The sequence below is a fragment of the Triticum dicoccoides genome, chromosome 6B (genome assembly GCF_002162155.2).
Source record: "Triticum dicoccoides isolate Atlit2015 ecotype Zavitan chromosome 6B, WEW_v2.0, whole genome shotgun sequence".
Classification (NCBI taxonomy): Eukaryota; Viridiplantae; Streptophyta; class Magnoliopsida; order Poales; family Poaceae; genus Triticum; species Triticum dicoccoides.
In genome coordinates, this window is record NC_041391.1 from 195,084,474 (window position 1) to 195,102,005 (window position 17,532).

Consider the following 17,532-nt stretch of genomic DNA (forward strand, 5'->3'; position numbering starts at 1 on the left):
CAAGTAAAGGAGGGGCGGTGCCCCCCCTTTCCTCCCCCCTCTCCCTCTCCCTCTCCTTCCTTCCCCCTCTCTCCCTTTAGGTGGAAACCTACTAGGACTTGGAGTCCTAGTAGGATTCCCCTCTTGGGGACGCACCAAGGAGGGCCGGCCGGCCTCCCCTCTCCTTCTTTATATACGGGGAGGGGGGCACCCCATAGACACACAAGTTGATCTTTTAGCCGTGTGCGGTGCCCCCCATCACAGTTACACACCTTGATCATACCATCGTAGAGCTTAGGCGAAGCCCTGCGCCGATAGCATCATCATCACCGTCGCCACGCCGTCGTGCTGACAGGATCTGCTAGAAGACTGGTGGCTCCTAGCTCGCTCTAGACTGCCTAAGCAATTACGACGAGGGTTGGACAACCTTGTTTTGCCACCGTATTGTGGATGTTCTTGCGTGAGTGCAACACTGGCGTATATGCGCCACTTTGAGAACTCTGCAACCAGATCATCGTGGAATGTGCTCGCTCGACGTCTTGCGACCACAGTCGCCTACTTATCTCCCACGCGACCATGTAAGCCAAGGTACCCTCTGCTCCATGTTTTATTCTTCCTTTTTTAGAAGAACAGGGCTCGATTCCTTGCCCCATTGCATTGAATCAATGAAACCAGATGTTGCGTTTATATCATTGCATAGTACCCGGATGTCAGCAGATGGCACTTCTTCAACATTCAACTGAAAATAATGCTACAGTTATAGCATACACACGAAAACAAAAAGGTAAACAACATGAACACCACCTAGAGCTCTATCTTATACAGATACAACCAGATCCACCTTGTTTGCACATGTGTCTCCATCATTAATAATAATGGCCCCAGTTAGTGAAGATGAGGGATTCATCACATGTTGGAACTCGAATCATCAGCGCGGAAACACTGAAGCTCATTCATCTTAGATCCATGTGTCGGGGTCATTGCCAAGGAGAGCAAAGACATCGGTCACCCGAACTGAATTAATCAGAGTGAGGGCACATCAAATGGAGGGCCTCGAGCTATTTGCTCCGGTTTCCTTGCCACACTGGCCAAATGATCATTTGCAATTGTTGAGTGCAACACCTCCCGTTGGGACATACTTGCCACGCTATCTCCAAATCACCTGCATTCTTTACCAATGGGCACGATTGAAGCAAATGTCAATGCGAAGTTTTCATAAAGCCCCTAGGGTGTTGTTCGTTTAGTGATTTATTGTTGTCTTTGGGTTTTGTTCCCTTGTTGTTAGATACTCCTTTGAGAGTGTCGCTTTCCTGGTGCAAATACTCTAGCTGCTCCTGAGCGTTGTTAACATGTTTTGTAGGATGTTGCCTTGTTTTTGTAATAAAATGGGGCAGAGGGGAGTTCCCTTTTATTCAGAAAAATAAATCATAAAGCCCACAAAGCAACTGCATAATCAACATTCGCAACACATTGGTTGTTATTAGAGCATTACTATACATTCGACTCTTTTTGTACAACACACATTCGACGTTTCCGATCTAGCCATTTGTAATTTTGTCCCTACATCATCTGGCGGTGCGGAGCATTTATCAGATGCATATTGGACACAAAAAAACGTCGTGTGCATATCAGTTCCGTTATTATCACTAACACACCAATTAAAATTAGCAAGAGCATAAAAGGAGCTAAGAGAATACATTCCTTTAGATTCAAACTTCGAGATCAATGCATCCTCCTCCCCGCGTGAATAGAGTTAGCAATATGAACTAGATCAAACGACTGATTTAACAGATACTGGTTGAAACATTTCATAAAATTAATTTATTGTTGATGACTATCCCAAATTTTATCCATAGTTACATCTTATTCTTCCTTTTCTTTGTCCCACACGTTGCCGCTGAGGGGAACTAGGGAGAGGAACATCGGCGAGGGGAATCGATTTGGTAAAGGGTGTCGCCACCGCTGTTGTGCATTGCTGCCTCTTTTTTCTTTCATTGCGTTTCTGACTTCGATAGGATTGAGCGACTAGCGCGAATGTAGTTGCACATTAGCGCATACGTTTCCCTTTTGGATTGTGATTTTCTTCTTCTTTAGCTTTTGGTAGATTCTTGAGACCATTTGTAACGACAGGGTTACTCGATGGATAACATCGAAAACAAATTATAACTGTGAATGGAAAGAATGATAGGACTGGACTTTCCGTGAACCGGGATTGGAAGTAAAGAAAAATATTCCGTATTTGTGCTAAACTATGATCTTAGATTTAATTGAAAAATATAAGTTATATGTCATAAAAAATATTGGTAGATTTGTATTTGGAAAAAGTTTGCAATGGTACTGTTTTTGTTACATACAGTATAAAATTGTATTTTGATATAGTTGGTACTCGACCTGTTCGTCACCCGTAGGCAGCAGGTACAACAGCCTCAACTGTCTGTTCTCTGAATAAAGTGGCGGCGGAGGAAACAAAGAACGACGACACCAGAGGGCACCCGACATGCCGTTCCCCACGCGCCTCCCGCCGCCGGCCACCGCGGCGGCCGCTACCGCCGCGGCCGTGCTCGCGGCTGTCGCACTCCGCCGGTACCTCTCCTCCCGCTCCCGCGCAGCCGCGTCCGCTCATAGCACCAGCGGCGGAGCCCCAGCCGCCACCACGTTCCTCGTGCTCTCCGGCAAGTCCCCCCAGGACCAGCAGCTCCTCGCCTACGCCGCCGGCGATCTCTCTCTGGCGGAGGAGTGCGGGGGCGAGCTCGCCGTCTCCCTCGCGCTCGACGCCAGCGGGGACGCGGGCTTCGACGCGGCCGCCTACATGGGCGCGCTCCAGGCGCGGCGCTTCGGGAGGTGGATGCTTTGGTCGCCGCGGATGGCATCCACGCACGATCTCGTGACGCAGTGAGTGCAAGATTTTGTTCTCTTGAGTCTCGCTTCGTCAGAAAAAGAAAGAGACGATGAATTTCCTCTTGAATCGCTCAAATTGGGCTACTCTTTGCTTCCCCTCTTCTTGCAGGAACTTCGCCAAACTTCCGGTGGGCGTCGTGTGCGCCACAGACGTGCAGTTCAAAGGCAGAGGTGCGTCAAATATTGTATGCCAATTGGTGCTTGTTTTTGTTGTCCGTTTTAGTGTGTATCTCTCATGATTTTTCAATCTCGGTGATCAATGTCTGTCACTTTGGTGGGTAGATGAATTATGCTGTTCTGTTTGTTGTATGTTCAGTTGATGTTACTGAAGATCTGAAGTAGCTCCATGCTCTATGGGGTAAATAGTTCGAGAAATAGCAAATTTGTTGAGTGCATTTTGATCTGTAAATGGTCCATCTGATGTATCCGAATCTGATGAACGACGGTTAAAAAAGTAGTCAATTGTTGAGAAAATAATGACCCATGGCATGTATGCGATGAACAGGTTTTCAAATTTTGTCTTGGGTGAAAAGTGTAGTTCCACAAATAGATGATTTCTACCGTTTGTAGATCTTCTGATTGTAGTTTGACAACTTCAACAAAACTTTTATTTTAGTTGATTCCACCTTCTATGATTCTAGAAATTCATTGTTTTTGTATGCTTAATTGAGCAGAGCTCGTTAATATTGATCTTCTGCCAATGACTTTGCAGGAAGATCAAAGAATGTGTGGGAATCACCTCCAGGTTGTCTCATGTTCTCGTTTACATCACAGATGAGTGATGCCCGCAAGCTTCCCCTTATGCAATATGTCGTTTGCCTTGCCATGACCGAAGCCATCAAAGATTTGTGTTGTGCTAAGGTGAGGGTTTATGAAGTACTATTATATTCGGTGTTTCTTGCGCATATGTGATGTTCACTGATTGCACTATGATATTTCATAAGGCTAATTTCCTTTCATGACATCCTGTACTATCTATGTGATAACACCCAGGGACTTCCAGAGCTAGATGTAAGGATAAAGTGGCCTAATGATCTATATCTGAAGGGGTTAAAAGTTGGTGGCATTCTTTGTACCTCATCATATGAGCCGAAAGTCTACAATATTTGCACTGGTAAGTATGTTCCAAATGGTGCTGATACTAATACCGGAAGGTCATTCATTATAAAAACTTGGATTCCTTTACCCTTTTCAGGTATTGGTTTAAATGTCGACAATGAAAAGCCTACTACATGTTTGAATGCTGCACTCCAAGAACTAAAGGCTAATTCACCAAGACTTAAACGAGAAGACATACTAGCATCATTCTTCAACAAATTTGAAGTTCTTTTTGATATTTTCTCAAATCAAGGTAAATTCATGTCAATAGTTTCTCTTCTTGAGTTGAAAAGCATTATGCTCATGCTATGGGTGCAGTGAACTTTTGTAGATAAGTTTACTTTGCCCTAGTGAGTGATGTTTGCGAATTAACCTGAATTTTCTAACATTTTGTGGTAAATTTGGTATATTCTCTATCTTTACTGCAGGATTTCAGGCCCTCGAGGAGCAATACTACAACTCATGGCTTCACAGGTAAGGAGTATTATCTCGATATTGGTTTGTTGGTCTTCCATTAGCAAACTTCCTACTTAAGTGTAGTATGTATCTGCTACCATTTGACTTCAATCTTTTTACCAACTAGAGAATACTCTGTGCGTTGCTGCAGGAATCGATTGCAATATATTTCAGTGATTTGATTGTATGAAGCTTCCATCGTTGAATTAATTATATACTCCCTCCGTCCCAAAATAAGTGTCGCAAGCTTAGTATAATTTTGTACTAGAGTTAGTACAAAGTTGAGACACTTATTTTGGGACGGAGGGAGTATGAACTAAAGATAAAAATAAATATTATAAATTGCATTTGATTATTGTGTTGTCAGAAAATATTTTGAATATAATTGGCATAACATAATGGAAAACTTTTTTTCATGCATGTTGAGTGCACTTTGATGAGGTGGCATATGTGGTGAGGTGAAAGGTGTGCATGAGATCAGCTAATAATGGAAAACTTTATCTCATCCATGTAGTGGTGGGCCTTTGATGAGGTGGCATGTGTGCATGTTGAGATAAATAGTATAGTGGGGATCAACTTCTTTTGTATATAGGATATGGTTTCCATATGTTCTCATTATTTGTCCTTCCATACTAACTGAATATTCACTGTGATGTAGTGGCCAAAGAGTCGTCGTACAGGATGCGCATGAAGGCCAGTCTGTGAACAGTGTGGTCACGATTAAGGTAAGGAGAGTACTTGGCTAGGATTGATGAGCAGATATTTTCTCTTCTCTAACCACCAACTAAATTGTTTCAGGGGCTAACACCAAGTGGCTACTTATATGCTGTTGGTGAGGACGGCAAGAGCTATGAGCTGCACCCTGATGGTAACAGGTAATGCGATTTGTTATCCAACACCTACGTTTTCCTCGTTATAATTACTTTATATCCGTAATATACTATTGTATATATGGTGTGTGTCTGTCAAGAACTTAATCGTCTGCCACAATACCGTTTTGATCGAAAAAAATCTGACACAGTTTCCTGTGTTGCAGCTTTGATTTCTTCACAGGATTGGTGAGGAGAAAGATAGATGCATAGTACGTTGTCAGTATCTGGGCTCCAGTGTATACTACGAACACAGGTGTTATTCTCCAGAGAAATCAGAGTTATCTTCTCATGGCAGCTTACTTATGAGAAGCTGGTTTCTCAAAAAAAAAAAAACTTATGGGAGCTGGTCTCATACTAAAACTGTTACAAACTCCGTGCTACTGCACAGACTGCCTGTTCAAATACAATGCCATCAACGGGATCCCGCGGGGCGAAGAAAACATGAGCCCTGGCCTGGAGGCTGAAGCACGGGACTTGGCTGAATCTGAATTAGCATGGACCAACAAATCAGGAGCGAACCGAGTGAAAGAATTCTAGGAAAAGGGCAGGGTCTCTGAAGACAGTCCTAAGCTATTCTGTAACTAGCTTGAAAACGGTGTGCTCTGTATGCTTGTAAAAGTAACATTGAGTGCAGTTTTTGTGGAGGTTGAAATGAGAGGAGCTGAACTATGTTCCAGACTGCTGGACTAACCTTTGGTTTGTGCGAAGCTCTTTCTGCTTCCTCTGTTCCACATCGAGCTTCCAGCACACTGATTCTTGTTTCCACTTTTTGGGGTTTATTTAGCACTCATGAATTCACTCACCAAACACAGAAAATTATGAGGTAAGTAAAAGAATAAAGACAGAAAATTATACTCCCTCCGTCGCAAAAAACTTATCTTAGATTTGTTTGTCTAGATACGGACATATCTAACAAAAGACGTGTCTAGATGCATCTGTATTATACGAATCTGAAACAAGCTTTCAGGGCGGAGGTAATATTTATTAGACATATCCTTTTTGTGAATTATATTACTCTCTTCGTTCCTAAATATTTGTCTTTTTAGAGATTTCAGCAAGTAACTACATACAGAGCAAAATGAATGAATCTACACTCTAAAATATGTTTATATACATCCATATGTGGTAGTCCATTTGAATCTTTAAAAAAACAAATATTTAGGAACGAAGAGAGTATTATATTCTAATAAGGCGAAGTATCTGGTGAAACCCAGAATTTAGAAAACGGTGGGCCATCGGATCGACAAGGAACGAGTCAGATGTAATACTAATATAATAAACCCCTAAAAAAGAATAATAATATACCCCCTCCGTCCCATGTTACCTGTCGCTCCCTCTGAAAAACCAAGCCCTTCTAAGCGGACAATGTATTATTTGAAATGTAAAACCGTATTTTTGCGGCACCTTCTGCTTTTTGGAAACACACAAGACAACCAAGCCGTCTCGGCTGCGGCTCCGGCTGCGAACCTCACGAGTTCATATCGGCGGCCATATCCCTCCATCTCCCCCCTTCCTGGAAGCTGGAAACACAAGACAACCAACCCGAGCACCCAATCTTCTTGGCCCCCTTCTTAAAAAAAGACAGACTGCTTTGCATTCGTTGACCTGCAACTTCAAGCTCCGCCTTTCCAATCCCTGCTCTTGCCCTCCGTCTCTTCACCTCAGCTCTTGCAGGTTGCAGCAGAGGCGACCAATGGCGCAGGACGACCCGGTTGTCTCTGCACAGTGGCTGCAGCAGCACCTAGGGCAGCCCGACATCAAGGTGAAAGAATCTCTCATCTGCCTCACGCTTTCCCTTTCGATTCCGGAGGATATCTTACCTCCTCTTCCGCCAGCGTTTCAGAAGCGGTAACAACAACAGCATGTTCTTGATTTCTCATCATCCAGTGTGTTTATCCCCATCATGTGGAGGGCACTTTGCTTTAGTGATTGCTATCAGAACTTCAGAAGCAACGACTTAATTAGTATACCCTCCATTCACTATTATAAGATGCTTTAACTTTTTTCTGAATCGGATGTATATAGACGCATTTTAGTGTGTTTGTTCACTCGGTTCAGTCCATATTGAAATATCGGGGGGAAGCATTTACCAACATTATTCTACTCCCTGTCATGTTGTTTTCCTATTATTATTGTTGTGCCCAAGAAAATATTATAGGGCCACAGGAACCTGTGCTGCTTTTTTTTTACATTTGACTGCTTGGTTCAGATACTGGATGCTTCCTGGTACATGCCACACGAGAGCAGGGACGCATGGCAAGAATACCAGGTTTCTTTCTGGATCAGCTTTGCTGTAAACTGTTCACCCCTTTTGTGCCAATGTTTCTCCCGGCTAAGATGTTTAGATATGCTCAGGTGGCTCATATTCCTGGCGCGCTGTACTTCGACATCGATGGAATTTCTGATCGGACGACTCATGTGAGAAATGCCTCCATATATTAATCCCTTTGTCATTTGCGCCATTGTTTGAATCGGCGGTTTCTTGGAGCTTTGGCAGTTGGCCTGCTGCAATGGTTTTCTGTGTTTAACCTTTCACTGTATGCCTATGAAAAATAGATATGTGGCTTACTTTTACTGGACGCAATTCTTTTCAGTTGCCACACATGCTGCCATCGGAAGAGGCATTTGCAGCAGCAGTTTCTGCACTTGGAATCAGCAACCATGATAAGGTTATTGTTTATGATGGGAAGGGGTTCTACAGCGCGCCTCGTGTTTGGTGGTAAGCAGCGCGATGCTTGGGTTGGGTTCAACAGAATGTCAAAATCAACTTTCTTGCTAATGCACAAAGAGCGATATATAAGATGTTCAAACATGTTGATATAATATTTTCTTATTTTTATTTATTGCACGTAAAGGTACCTTCTTACTCTTTTACAGTATCTCACATCTACAAACGTTGATAGAGTTGGAGTACTTTATAAACCCGGCATACTAATGATGGGTCACTTCAAGTACTAAAGCTCTGGTCATGAGATAAAATAGGATGAGTTTTGCATTCAATGGGAAGATACAGTGTCATGGTTTCAGGTTATAGGAAAACGGTATTGTGCCTCAAATTTAAATGCTACAATGTCATGGTTTTATCCATTTTGATGTGTTCGGAAAGCAAAATGAATCAGTCTGCATACTCAAAAGATTAACTGCATGAACGATTAAATCCAGACACACACTTCAAAGTTTACCTGGCAAACATTCAGGATGTCATTCTCTGCCTAATTTAAGTAATATTTTCTACCTCTATATGCAAAATTTGATGAATTTTATGCATACTGTGTCAACTAAAAGGATGTTCAGAATTCTTGGACATGATAAAGTTTGGGTCTTAGATGGAGGTTTCCCTCAGTGGCAAGCTTCTGGATTCAATATTGGAAGCAGCTGCCCTCATGATGCAGTTCTGAAATCCAAAGCTGCTAATAGTGCTGTTGAAACAGCTTACAATGGTGAACTGGTAAGATAACTCTTAAGATGGTATTGCTGTCTTACTGCCAACTCCTTTTTCTTACTCAGTAATCATGGTTTCATGATTTGCAGGCAAATGCTGCCACATTTCAGACAGAGTTTCGACATCAGCTATTGTGGACACTAGAAAAGGTCAGCTCTCTATCTTAACTGAAAACCTAAGTCACTTCATTTTACCTGAAAACTTTCTTGCATCCATATAGATACCTGAAAACCTAAGATCATGAATTGCTTCACATCAGTATTAGTTGGGATTGGTCGTATCTCATGATCTTTCTTTTAACTATCCTGAAAATATTTTACCTTATTTAAAATTGAAAATCATATGAAGATGATGTAACTCAGTGACACACCAGATTCTTGATTATCCACATGTATGTTGAGCCGTTCTGTCTGTGTAACAGGTCAAACACAATGTAGCTGCTAAGGCTCACCAAGTAGTTGATGCCCGAGTAAAGGGCAGGTAACATCTTTCTTTCTTTTTAGTTATTTGCTAACTTAAGCTGTTTTCAGCTGTAAAAATTTTGTGCCATCTTGGCTTTCTCCATCTAAGACAAAACAACACGTGTTTTGGTGCGTGTTTGAGAAAAAAAATGTAGCTGCTCAGGCGCACCAACTAGTTGATGCCCGATCAAAGGGCGGGAAAAATCTCTTAAGTTTCAATATATGATTATTCCGGTTGGAAGATCCGATTATCGAAGCTCTGCTCATAGTTAGTGTAACATTCTTTTAAGTAATAAAGCACCCCTTTTCGAAAAAAGTTAGTGTAACATAGAACTGTCTTGCAATAACGAAGTTAAAAGATTTCCTTAAATATGAAAAGGTTGATATTTGTGTTTCATACAGATATTGTGATTCATCTCTGTTTTATTGAAGGTTTTTGTCTTATGCCTGATGACATTTTTTATTCTTGTCGATCTTCCGCCAAAGTTATATGTAGTTCCTTATTGTTGCGATGAAAACGGCTTCAAATTTTCATTCACAGATTTGATGGTCTGATGCCAGAACCAAGGGAAGGAGTAAGAAGTGGGCATATACCTGGAACTGTATGTGTTCCGTTCCCTGAGGTGGGTATAGTGCAACCATGCAATATATCACTACTTGGATAACCTCATAACCACAAATACAAAAGAAATTGACACTGTTTGGTATTCTCCCAGATGTCTGATGGTGCACAAACGCTCCTCCCCGCAGATGAGCTATCTAAAAAGTTTGAGCAAGCAGGTCTGCATTCTGTTTCATCTAACAGTTCTAGTCTGGAGTTTGCCCATGGCCTTCCGCGATGTATACAATACTAAAAGCAGAACAACATTACAATGCAACTATGCAGATCCTCTGACCTAAGAAGCAGAGTTTTATTAGGGATATAAAATGTGTATCAAGTTCACCAAGCAATATCAATAATAGCACCTGGTTTGATGTTTCTTCAGGCATTTCCCTTGATGGCCCGATTGTCCTCACATGTGCATCTGGTGTAACTGCCTGCATACTTGCCCTGGTCTGGAAATCTAGCATGCTCTTCTTGGCTATATCTTTGAGACATTGACTCCACCTAGCAGTCTCTAACAATATCTCTTTACAGGCGCTCTATAGAATTGGGAAGCATGACGTTCCGGTTTACGATGGATCTTGGACAGAATGGGAAGCTCTGCCAGATGATGATTACCCAATAGTTACTTCCACTGGCTCTTAAAACGATCATTCTGAGGTGATGAATGCAGGTGTTACATCCTGCGGGCATTCAGCACAGATTGTCAGCGCAATGATATTTCTCTGTGGCAAGCTTTGCACCAACGTCAATACAAAGGTTATAGGAAAATAAAATACAGTACCTATTGATGTTATAGGAAAGTGTCGATATTAAGTTTATATTGATGTTGTACTTAACGTTACTATTGAAGAAATCATGACTTGAAAACAACATTAAGTTTATATTTTATGCAGTAGTGCAGCCAAATGAGTTGTGCACCAGCAAGTGCGGAGCAACTGATCAAAATTTCAACTTGTGCAAATTTCTTTTGTAGCCCGAGGAAATCAAATCGAACATTTCAAAAGGTCCACTCTGTGACCATGAGGATGAAACCATCTCACATTTGCTCACTGGCTGCATTTAAAGGGTCGCTGAAGACAATCCTAAGCTATTCGTAACTACTTTGAAAACGATGTGCTTAGTATACTTGTGTGTTTGTAACAAGTGCTGAGTCTGTGAAGTTTATTATAAAATAACTTCGAGTGGAGTTTTTGTGGAGGTTGAAATTGTGCTTCCTCTGTTAAACAAACATAAACAATTCAAATGCACCACATCATAGTTGAACTATAAGCATAAATAAAGTTCATCCAATCCATCAAACAAAACATAACAATAATTTGTGCCAAAAGGCAGAATAAAGAAGTTCATTAAAAAAAACACCAAGCACATGATGGACCAAAGCCATCATAGTTCACAAGGGTTGCACGCACCATCATCGTCGGCACCACCATCGCCGCCGCCATCACCACCAAACTTAGCCAAGATGTCCCGACGAGTTAAGTCCCATATTGCCTTGCCTTCTCGTCCATCTTCCTAGCATCCATGAACATAATAGCATGTTTCTCTCCTTGCTCCTCAGCCTCTAATGTAAGGCTTTGCTCCTAAATCCCAAGTTTTTTTCCTTGGCCTCCAATGCAAGCCTTTGCACCTCAAGTTCAAACCTTTTTTCTTCCGTTAACACCTTTCTCCTTCTACTTCTCCTCCTCCATCATCTTCATCTCATAGAAACAAGCCATCTTCTCCTACTTTGGATTGGCCGCTAATGCCCTCTTCACTCCCACTATCACAATCAACTCTTCCTTATATGCTTCAACACCATGCTTCTTGGCTAGCTTTGCATTTTTGGTTCCATCGGGGCGGACTTGAGGAGTTGATGGGTTCTCTACCAAGTCATGATCATCATTAACTTGGGTGTTGAGCCTTCGCCTCTTTTTTTGTTGTTTCATAGTTTCTTCTTGCCCACTTCTCATATACAACAAGCTCCTTATAGCAATGATGCAAAAGTGAAGGCTTTACTGCCGTTTTCTCTTGTTTTATTTCCTTGTAAAGAGCTTGAATTATGGGCTCATACTCGTGCTTGGGGATTCCACTTGACGGCGCAAGGTTGACTTGCTCAACACATCCGGACCACCAGTTGCATTGGTCTTGGATCACTCTCCAACAATGAGTGAGAGACCCGATTGTGCGGTTGGAGGGAACGGACACATTGCTATTCTAGTACTCCTTGATCCTCTCCCAAAACCACGCCTTTGTTTGATCAGCCCCGACCGTGTCATCAAGAGAGATGTTAATCCAAGCTTCACAAAAAGCTTTGTCTTCCTCGTTGTTGTAGTTGCGCGACCGACTCCTCCTTTTCAACGTTTGGGCGTCTGACCCATCCACCATCTCGACATTTCTCATCATCAGATCTGTATATGACATGGACATTGCAATGTCGTCGAGGCCGACTGTGTGGCTCGCGTTCAGTTGTTCCATGAGACCTTTTGTATCACTATTCAATTGCTCGTTACAAAAGCAAAGAAATAACCTAGCAATCAATATCACATCATGCATCATTCAATTGATCAAATGCAAAACAAAAAGAAAGAAAAGAAGAAGAAAAAGAAACTTGCCGGCATTTCCTCGAGCACGTCGACCTCACTCCTTCTCTCATCCGATCCAGCTTCTCTCTAATCACGAGAGGTGGACGGGATGGCAGCGTGGCTTCACGAGGCCAAGGGGCAGGCGTCGATGCCGCCGGAGACCAAGGGGAAGGCGTCGGGGCGGCCAAATCCTTCTTCTTCTTATTCTTTCCGTTGCAGCCATGTTGTTCGCCACCTTGGCCGACGACCGACGGTCCCACCCATTCATCGGCCGGTTGGGCCAGGGCCCTCAGGTGATGGCGGTTGAGCGAGCGGCGACCACCACCTGCAACCGAGAGCTCTCAATGGTGTTCTTGCCTTGGCACTGCCGTTTGGGTCCTTGCGGCGCAAAATTCGTGGTCGACGATGGGTCTCTGGCGCTGGCGAGGGATGGCCAGGGGGGCGTCAGAGGTGGGCTATCTATTCCGGCGGTCATATGATTTTTTTGAAGCATTGATTTTGTTTACTTTTGCCTAGAACATAAAAAATGTTCTTTAAAAAAATGTGTGTGTAGGCAATTCGTCAATGTTTGTTGCTGTAAAAAAATCAGTTTTTTTTAAAATAATTTTTCTTCCGATTTTACGGCATATGACTACATGAGGGAGCATTTGATCTCACGAGTAAAAACACATGTTCGTTTCAACCATAGTAGTACTGAAACTTGTCATGTTCGGAGCATGTTGTCTAAAGTGGAGCTGAATCACACTCTCGCTTATGTTTTTTGCCAGTTGTGAAAACTCCTTCATCATTCAGTATAGTTCAAAAAAAAAAACCACAACCGGTCAACCAGCATCATTAATTTAGAATCCCCTCAAAAATCGTTATTAGTTTGGAATAATAATATATTTTCTCTCGCTGAGGTTTGCCTTGTTGGCTGCGGCTGCGAGCCTGTGCTGCTACACATACGATGGTATTTGCACGATTTCAATACGACACAAAATAGTGGCCATGGATCACATCTCTTCTGTAAGCTGGAGCCATCGATTGGAGGGTCGTACGAAAATCGTACTGTACGAGGATCGATCGTATGCAGAGGAATTTAGAATCCAAATCGGCTCCGGCGGCCATATCTCCATCTCCACCCTTGCTGGAAATCCTCGAGACAACCAAGGCGAGCCCCAATCTTCTTGGCCCCCTGCCGTTAAAGAAAATTTACTTGTTCGCCCCGCGTTCATTGACCTGCAAGCTCCGCTCTCCAATCTCTCTGCTCTTGCAGCAGGCAGCACGGCGGCCAATGGCGCAGGACGATCCGGTTGTTTCTGCGCAATGGCTGCAGCAGCACCTAGGGCAGCCCGATATCAAGGTGAAAGAATCTCTCGTCTGCTCCTCGTTTCCCCCCTTTTTTTTCTGGCAGAAATAGCAATCTCCTTTCTTTGTTAGCAGTCCAACAGTTCAGCAGTCTGTTCTTGATTACTCATATTCCAGTTTATCCCCGTTGTGTGGAGGACACTCTGCCTGATTACCATCAGAAGCAACTGTGACTTAGTTATTTACCAGTGTTATTTCATTCCCTGTCATGCTGTTTTTCTATTGCTCTTGTTGTGTGCCCAATAAAGGATTAGGGTGAACCTGTGTGTGTGTGTGTGTGTGTGTGTGTGTGTGTGTGTGTGTGTGTGTGTGTGTGTGTGTGTGTTTAACATTGGACTTGTCTGTTTTAGGTATTGGATGCTTCCTGGTACATGCCACAAGAGAGCAGGGACCCATGGCAAGAATACCAGGTTTCTTTCTGGATCAGCTACATGTTCGTTGCTCCTCCCCTTTTGTGGCAATGTTTCTCCCAGCTAAGATATTTGCATATGCTCAGGTGGCCCATATTCCTGGCGCGCTGTTCTTCGACATTGATGGAATCGTCAATCGGACGAATGCTGTGAGAAATGCTTCCAGATTGTAATTCATTTCTTGTTTGCGCGATCGTTTGACTCGAGTAAATAAGAACAAACAGTTTCTTGCAGATATAGCAAACTGGCAATTGACCTGATACAATGATTTTCTGTCTTCAGTCTTTCACTGTATGCATATCAGCATATGGATATAGACATTTGACCTATTTTTGCTGGATGCAATTATTTCAGTTGCCACACATGCTGCCATCAGAAGAGGCTTTTGCAGCAGCAGTTTCCGCACTTGGTATCAATAACCATGATAAAGTTGTTGTTTATGATGGAAAGGGCTTCTTCAGTGCGCCTCGTGTTTGGTGGTAAGCAGAACGCTGCTTTAGTTGACTTTAACTAAATGAAAAACTCGACCAAAGTTGCTAGTGCACAGAGAGTTAAGCTGTTGATATATAAGATGCTCAAAATCAAGTTGATATATTAATTTTCTTGTTTTTATTTACTACATGCAAAGGTACATTCGTACTCTTCTGCGTAACCTCACATATATACAAGTTGATAGACCTAATTACTTTATCAACCCGAGAGTCTAATTAGCTCTAATAACCTACTTCAAGCACTAAAGCTTTGATCATGAGATAAAAAAAAGTGAAGTTTGCATGCAATAGGAAGACATGATACATAGTTTTCAATTATGGCGAATACAATGCCTCAAATTTAAAGGCTACAATGTCAGGGGTGTATCTATTTTGGTGTGTCGCACAAGGTAAATTGAATCTGTCTCCATTCAACAAAAGGTTAACTGCATGAATGAATAAACACACAGAGACTCGAAGTTTACCTGGCAAATGCCTGAAGTCATTCTCTGCCTTATTGTTCAACCTCTATATGCAAAAACTGATGAGTTTTATGCATCCTGCGTCAACTAAAAGGATGTTCAGAGTTCTTGGACATGATAAAGTTTGGGTCTTAGATGGAGGTTTCCCTCAGTGGCAAGCTTCTGGATTCAACATTGCAAGCAGCTGCCCTGATGATGCAGTTCTGAAGTCCAAAGCAGCAAATAGGGCTGTTGAAGCAGCTTATAATGGTAAATTGGTAAGATATCTCTTAAGATGGCATGACTATCTTACTGTCGACTCCTTTTTATTTGTCAAGTAATTATGGTTACAATTTTTGCAGGCAAATGCTGCCACATTTCAAACAGAGTTTCGACCTCAGCTACTCTGGACACTAGAAAAGGTTACCTCTCCATCTTAACTAAAAACCTAAGTCACTTTGTTTTACCTGAAAACTTTCATGCATCCATATAGATACAGATATATGATAAACCGGATCATGAATTGGTTCACATCAGTCCTAGTCGGGGATTGTTTGTATCTCATGATATTTCTTTTAACTATTCTGAAAGGGTTTTACCTTCTGTAAAACAAAACAAAAAAATGAAGATGATATGACTCAGGGACACACCAGTATCTTGATTATCCACGTGTATGTTGAGCCATTCTGTCTGTGTAACAGGTCAAACAAAATGTAGCTGCTAAAGCTCATCAAGTAGTTGATGCCCGAGCAAAGGGCAGGTAACATCTTTCTTTTAATTATTTGCTAGCTTAGGTTTTTTCTCAGCTGTAAAATTTTGCGCCATCTTGCTTTCTCTATCTAAGACAAAAACAACACGTGTTCGAGAAAAAAATAGCTGCCCGATCAAAGGGCAGGTAAAATCTCTTAACTTTCAACATGTGATTATTCTGATTGGAAGAGATAATTATTGAAGCTCTGATCATAATTAATGTAGCATAGAACTTTCTTGCAATAACGAAGTTAAAGAATTTCCTTTATAATATGAAAACGTTGATGACAATGGTATTTGTGGTTCACACAGATATTATGGTTCATCTCACTGTTGTATTAAAGGATTTTGTCTTATTCTCTTTATCTTGAAAACTTAATGTAACTAAACATGATGACATTTATTATTCTTGATTTCTTGTCAATCTCCCCCAAAAGTTATCCCTAGTTTCTTATTTTTGTCATGAAATGACTTCAAATTTTCATTCGCAGATTTGATGGTGTAATGCCAGAACCAAGGAAAGGAGTAAGAAGTGGGCATATACCTGGAGCTAAATGTGTTCCATTCCCTGAGGTGGGTATAGTGCAACTATGCCATATATCACATAATACTTGGATAATCACAAATACCAAAGAAATTGACACTGTTTGATCTTCTCCCAGATGTTTGATGGTGCACAAACGCTCCTCCCTGCAGATGAGCTATCAAAAAAGTTTGAGCAAGAAGGTCTGCATTCTGTTTGATTAACAGTTCTAGTCCGAAACTCGTAGTTTATCCATGGCCTTTAACCCTTTACTATGCAAGAAAAAAAAACTTTCGCAATCTATACAATACTGAAAGCAGAACAACATTTGATTCTCTGACCGAAGGAGCAGAATCTTCTTAGGGATGCCATATGTGTACATCAAGTTCACCAAGCAATAGCAATAATAGCATCTTGTCTCATGTTTCTTCAGGCATTTCGCTTGATCACCCGATTGTCGTCACATGTGGATCTGGTGTAACTGCCTGCATACTTGCCCTGGTCTGGAAATCTTGCATGCTCTTCTTGGATATATCTTTTGAGACACTGACCCTGCCCAGCAGTCTCTAACAATATCTCTTTACAGGGCCTCTATAGAATCGGTAAGCATGACGTTCCAGTTTATGACGGATCTTGGACAGAATGGGAAGCGCAGCCCGATAATGATTACCCAAAGGTTGCTTCAACTGCCCCTTAAATCAACCATTCTGTAGTGATGAATGCAGCTGTTGCATTCTGCAGCATTCAGCCCAGATTGTCAGCACAATGATACTTCTCTGTGGCAAGCTTTGCACCGAAGTCGCAGCAAAAGGTTATAGGGAAAAGAGAAATACCTTTTGTACCATGGCCAATGGCTATAGGCCGATAATGAGGAAATCCTGCACCAATTTTTGGGAGCGGCAACATTAATTTTATAATGATGTCGTACTTAACGAAATCTTGACTTGAAAACAAGATTATTCGTCTGAATTGATTATGTTTCGGAGTTGATCATCTGAATTTATGAGACAATCTCACATCTGCTAACCGGCTGCATTTTCTCGAGGCAGGTATGACATCTGAGTCCTATCGTTCTGCAGCCTTCAGGCACTCTGTCCACATCGAACATAGGAGTTCAGATCCTGGTTTCAGGCTGCGGGCAGAACCTTCAGCCTGTACAGCTTGCTTCTCTTCACATTTGTTCTTTGTTGGCCTTTT

At 42.1% G+C, this 17,532-nt stretch overlaps 3 protein-coding genes across 5 annotated transcripts; all 3 read left to right on the plus strand.

Annotated features, from left to right (window-relative positions):
• The first annotated feature begins 2,424 nt into the window (after window positions 1-2,424).
• LOC119324192 (biotin--protein ligase 2-like) lies at window positions 2,425-6,034 on the plus strand. 2 transcript variants are annotated; one of them, XM_037597955.1, is made up of 10 exons: window positions 2,477-2,871; window positions 2,987-3,048; window positions 3,590-3,738; window positions 3,871-3,991; window positions 4,073-4,228; window positions 4,404-4,449; window positions 5,090-5,156; window positions 5,230-5,306; window positions 5,468-5,556; window positions 5,692-6,034. In XM_037597955.1, exons 1-9 carry the CDS (start codon window positions 2,477-2,479, stop codon window positions 5,511-5,513), a joined length of 1,119 nt encoding a protein of 372 aa, XP_037453852.1. In that variant the 3' UTR covers window positions 5,514-5,556; window positions 5,692-6,034. The 2 variants fall into 2 exon arrangements, with proteins under 2 accessions (XP_037453851.1, XP_037453852.1); XM_037597954.1 differs by having other exon boundaries at window positions 2,425-2,871; window positions 5,468-6,034.
• Window positions 6,035-6,749: 715 nt separating this feature from the next.
• On the plus strand, window positions 6,750-10,981 carry LOC119323144 (thiosulfate/3-mercaptopyruvate sulfurtransferase 1, mitochondrial-like). 2 transcript variants are annotated; one of them, XR_005156146.1, is made up of 12 exons: window positions 6,750-7,065; window positions 7,513-7,572; window positions 7,659-7,721; window positions 7,898-8,022; window positions 8,589-8,751; window positions 8,835-8,894; window positions 9,167-9,225; window positions 9,748-9,829; window positions 9,923-9,986; window positions 10,193-10,260; window positions 10,345-10,569; window positions 10,787-10,981. XR_005156146.1 is itself a non-coding variant. In XM_037596725.1 (11 exons), exons 1-11 carry the CDS (start codon window positions 6,997-6,999, stop codon window positions 10,453-10,455), a joined length of 924 nt encoding a protein of 307 aa, XP_037452622.1. In that variant the 5' UTR covers window positions 6,750-6,996; the 3' UTR covers window positions 10,456-10,744. The 2 variants fall into 2 exon arrangements, 1 of the variants encoding a protein (XP_037452622.1); XM_037596725.1 differs by lacking the exon at window positions 10,787-10,981 and having other exon boundaries at window positions 10,345-10,744.
• Window positions 10,982-13,425: 2,444 nt separating this feature from the next.
• Window positions 13,426-17,325, plus strand: LOC119323143 (thiosulfate/3-mercaptopyruvate sulfurtransferase 1, mitochondrial-like). The gene is made up of 12 exons (XM_037596724.1): window positions 13,426-13,524; window positions 13,633-13,716; window positions 14,072-14,131; window positions 14,218-14,280; window positions 14,486-14,610; window positions 15,178-15,340; window positions 15,425-15,484; window positions 15,764-15,822; window positions 16,304-16,385; window positions 16,475-16,538; window positions 16,769-16,836; window positions 16,922-17,325. The coding sequence occupies exons 1-12, from the start codon at window positions 13,441-13,443 to the stop codon at window positions 17,030-17,032; spliced, it is 1,023 nt and encodes a 340-aa protein (XP_037452621.1). The 5' UTR covers window positions 13,426-13,440; the 3' UTR covers window positions 17,033-17,325.
• The last annotated feature ends 207 nt before the right edge of the window (window positions 17,326-17,532 follow it).

Bases quoted from the DNA above. Each gene is read 5' to 3' on its own strand.
- LOC119323144 (XM_037596725.1), top strand. From the start codon at position 6,997: ATGGCGCAGGACGACCCGGTTGTCTCTGCACAGTGGCTGCAGCAGCAC. The intron at 8,752-8,834 runs GTAAGATAACTC...CATGATTTGCAG, and splicing joins CAGCTTACAATGGTGAACTG to GCAAATGCTGCCACATTTCA. The intron at 9,830-9,922 runs GTGGGTATAGTG...GTATTCTCCCAG, and splicing joins TATGTGTTCCGTTCCCTGAG to ATGTCTGATGGTGCACAAAC.
- LOC119324192 (XM_037597954.1), top strand. From the start codon at position 2,477: ATGCCGTTCCCCACGCGCCTCCCGCCGCCGGCCACCGCGGCGGCCGCT. The intron at 4,450-5,089 runs GTAAGGAGTATT...ACTGTGATGTAG, and splicing joins TACAACTCATGGCTTCACAG to TGGCCAAAGAGTCGTCGTAC. The intron at 5,157-5,229 runs GTAAGGAGAGTA...AAATTGTTTCAG, and splicing joins ACAGTGTGGTCACGATTAAG to GGGCTAACACCAAGTGGCTA.
- LOC119323143 (XM_037596724.1), top strand. From the start codon at position 13,441: ATGCAGAGGAATTTAGAATCCAAATCGGCTCCGGCGGCCATATCTCCA. The intron at 14,281-14,485 runs GTGAGAAATGCT...CAATTATTTCAG, and splicing joins TCGTCAATCGGACGAATGCT to TTGCCACACATGCTGCCATC. The intron at 15,485-15,763 runs GTTACCTCTCCA...TCTGTGTAACAG, and splicing joins TACTCTGGACACTAGAAAAG to GTCAAACAAAATGTAGCTGC.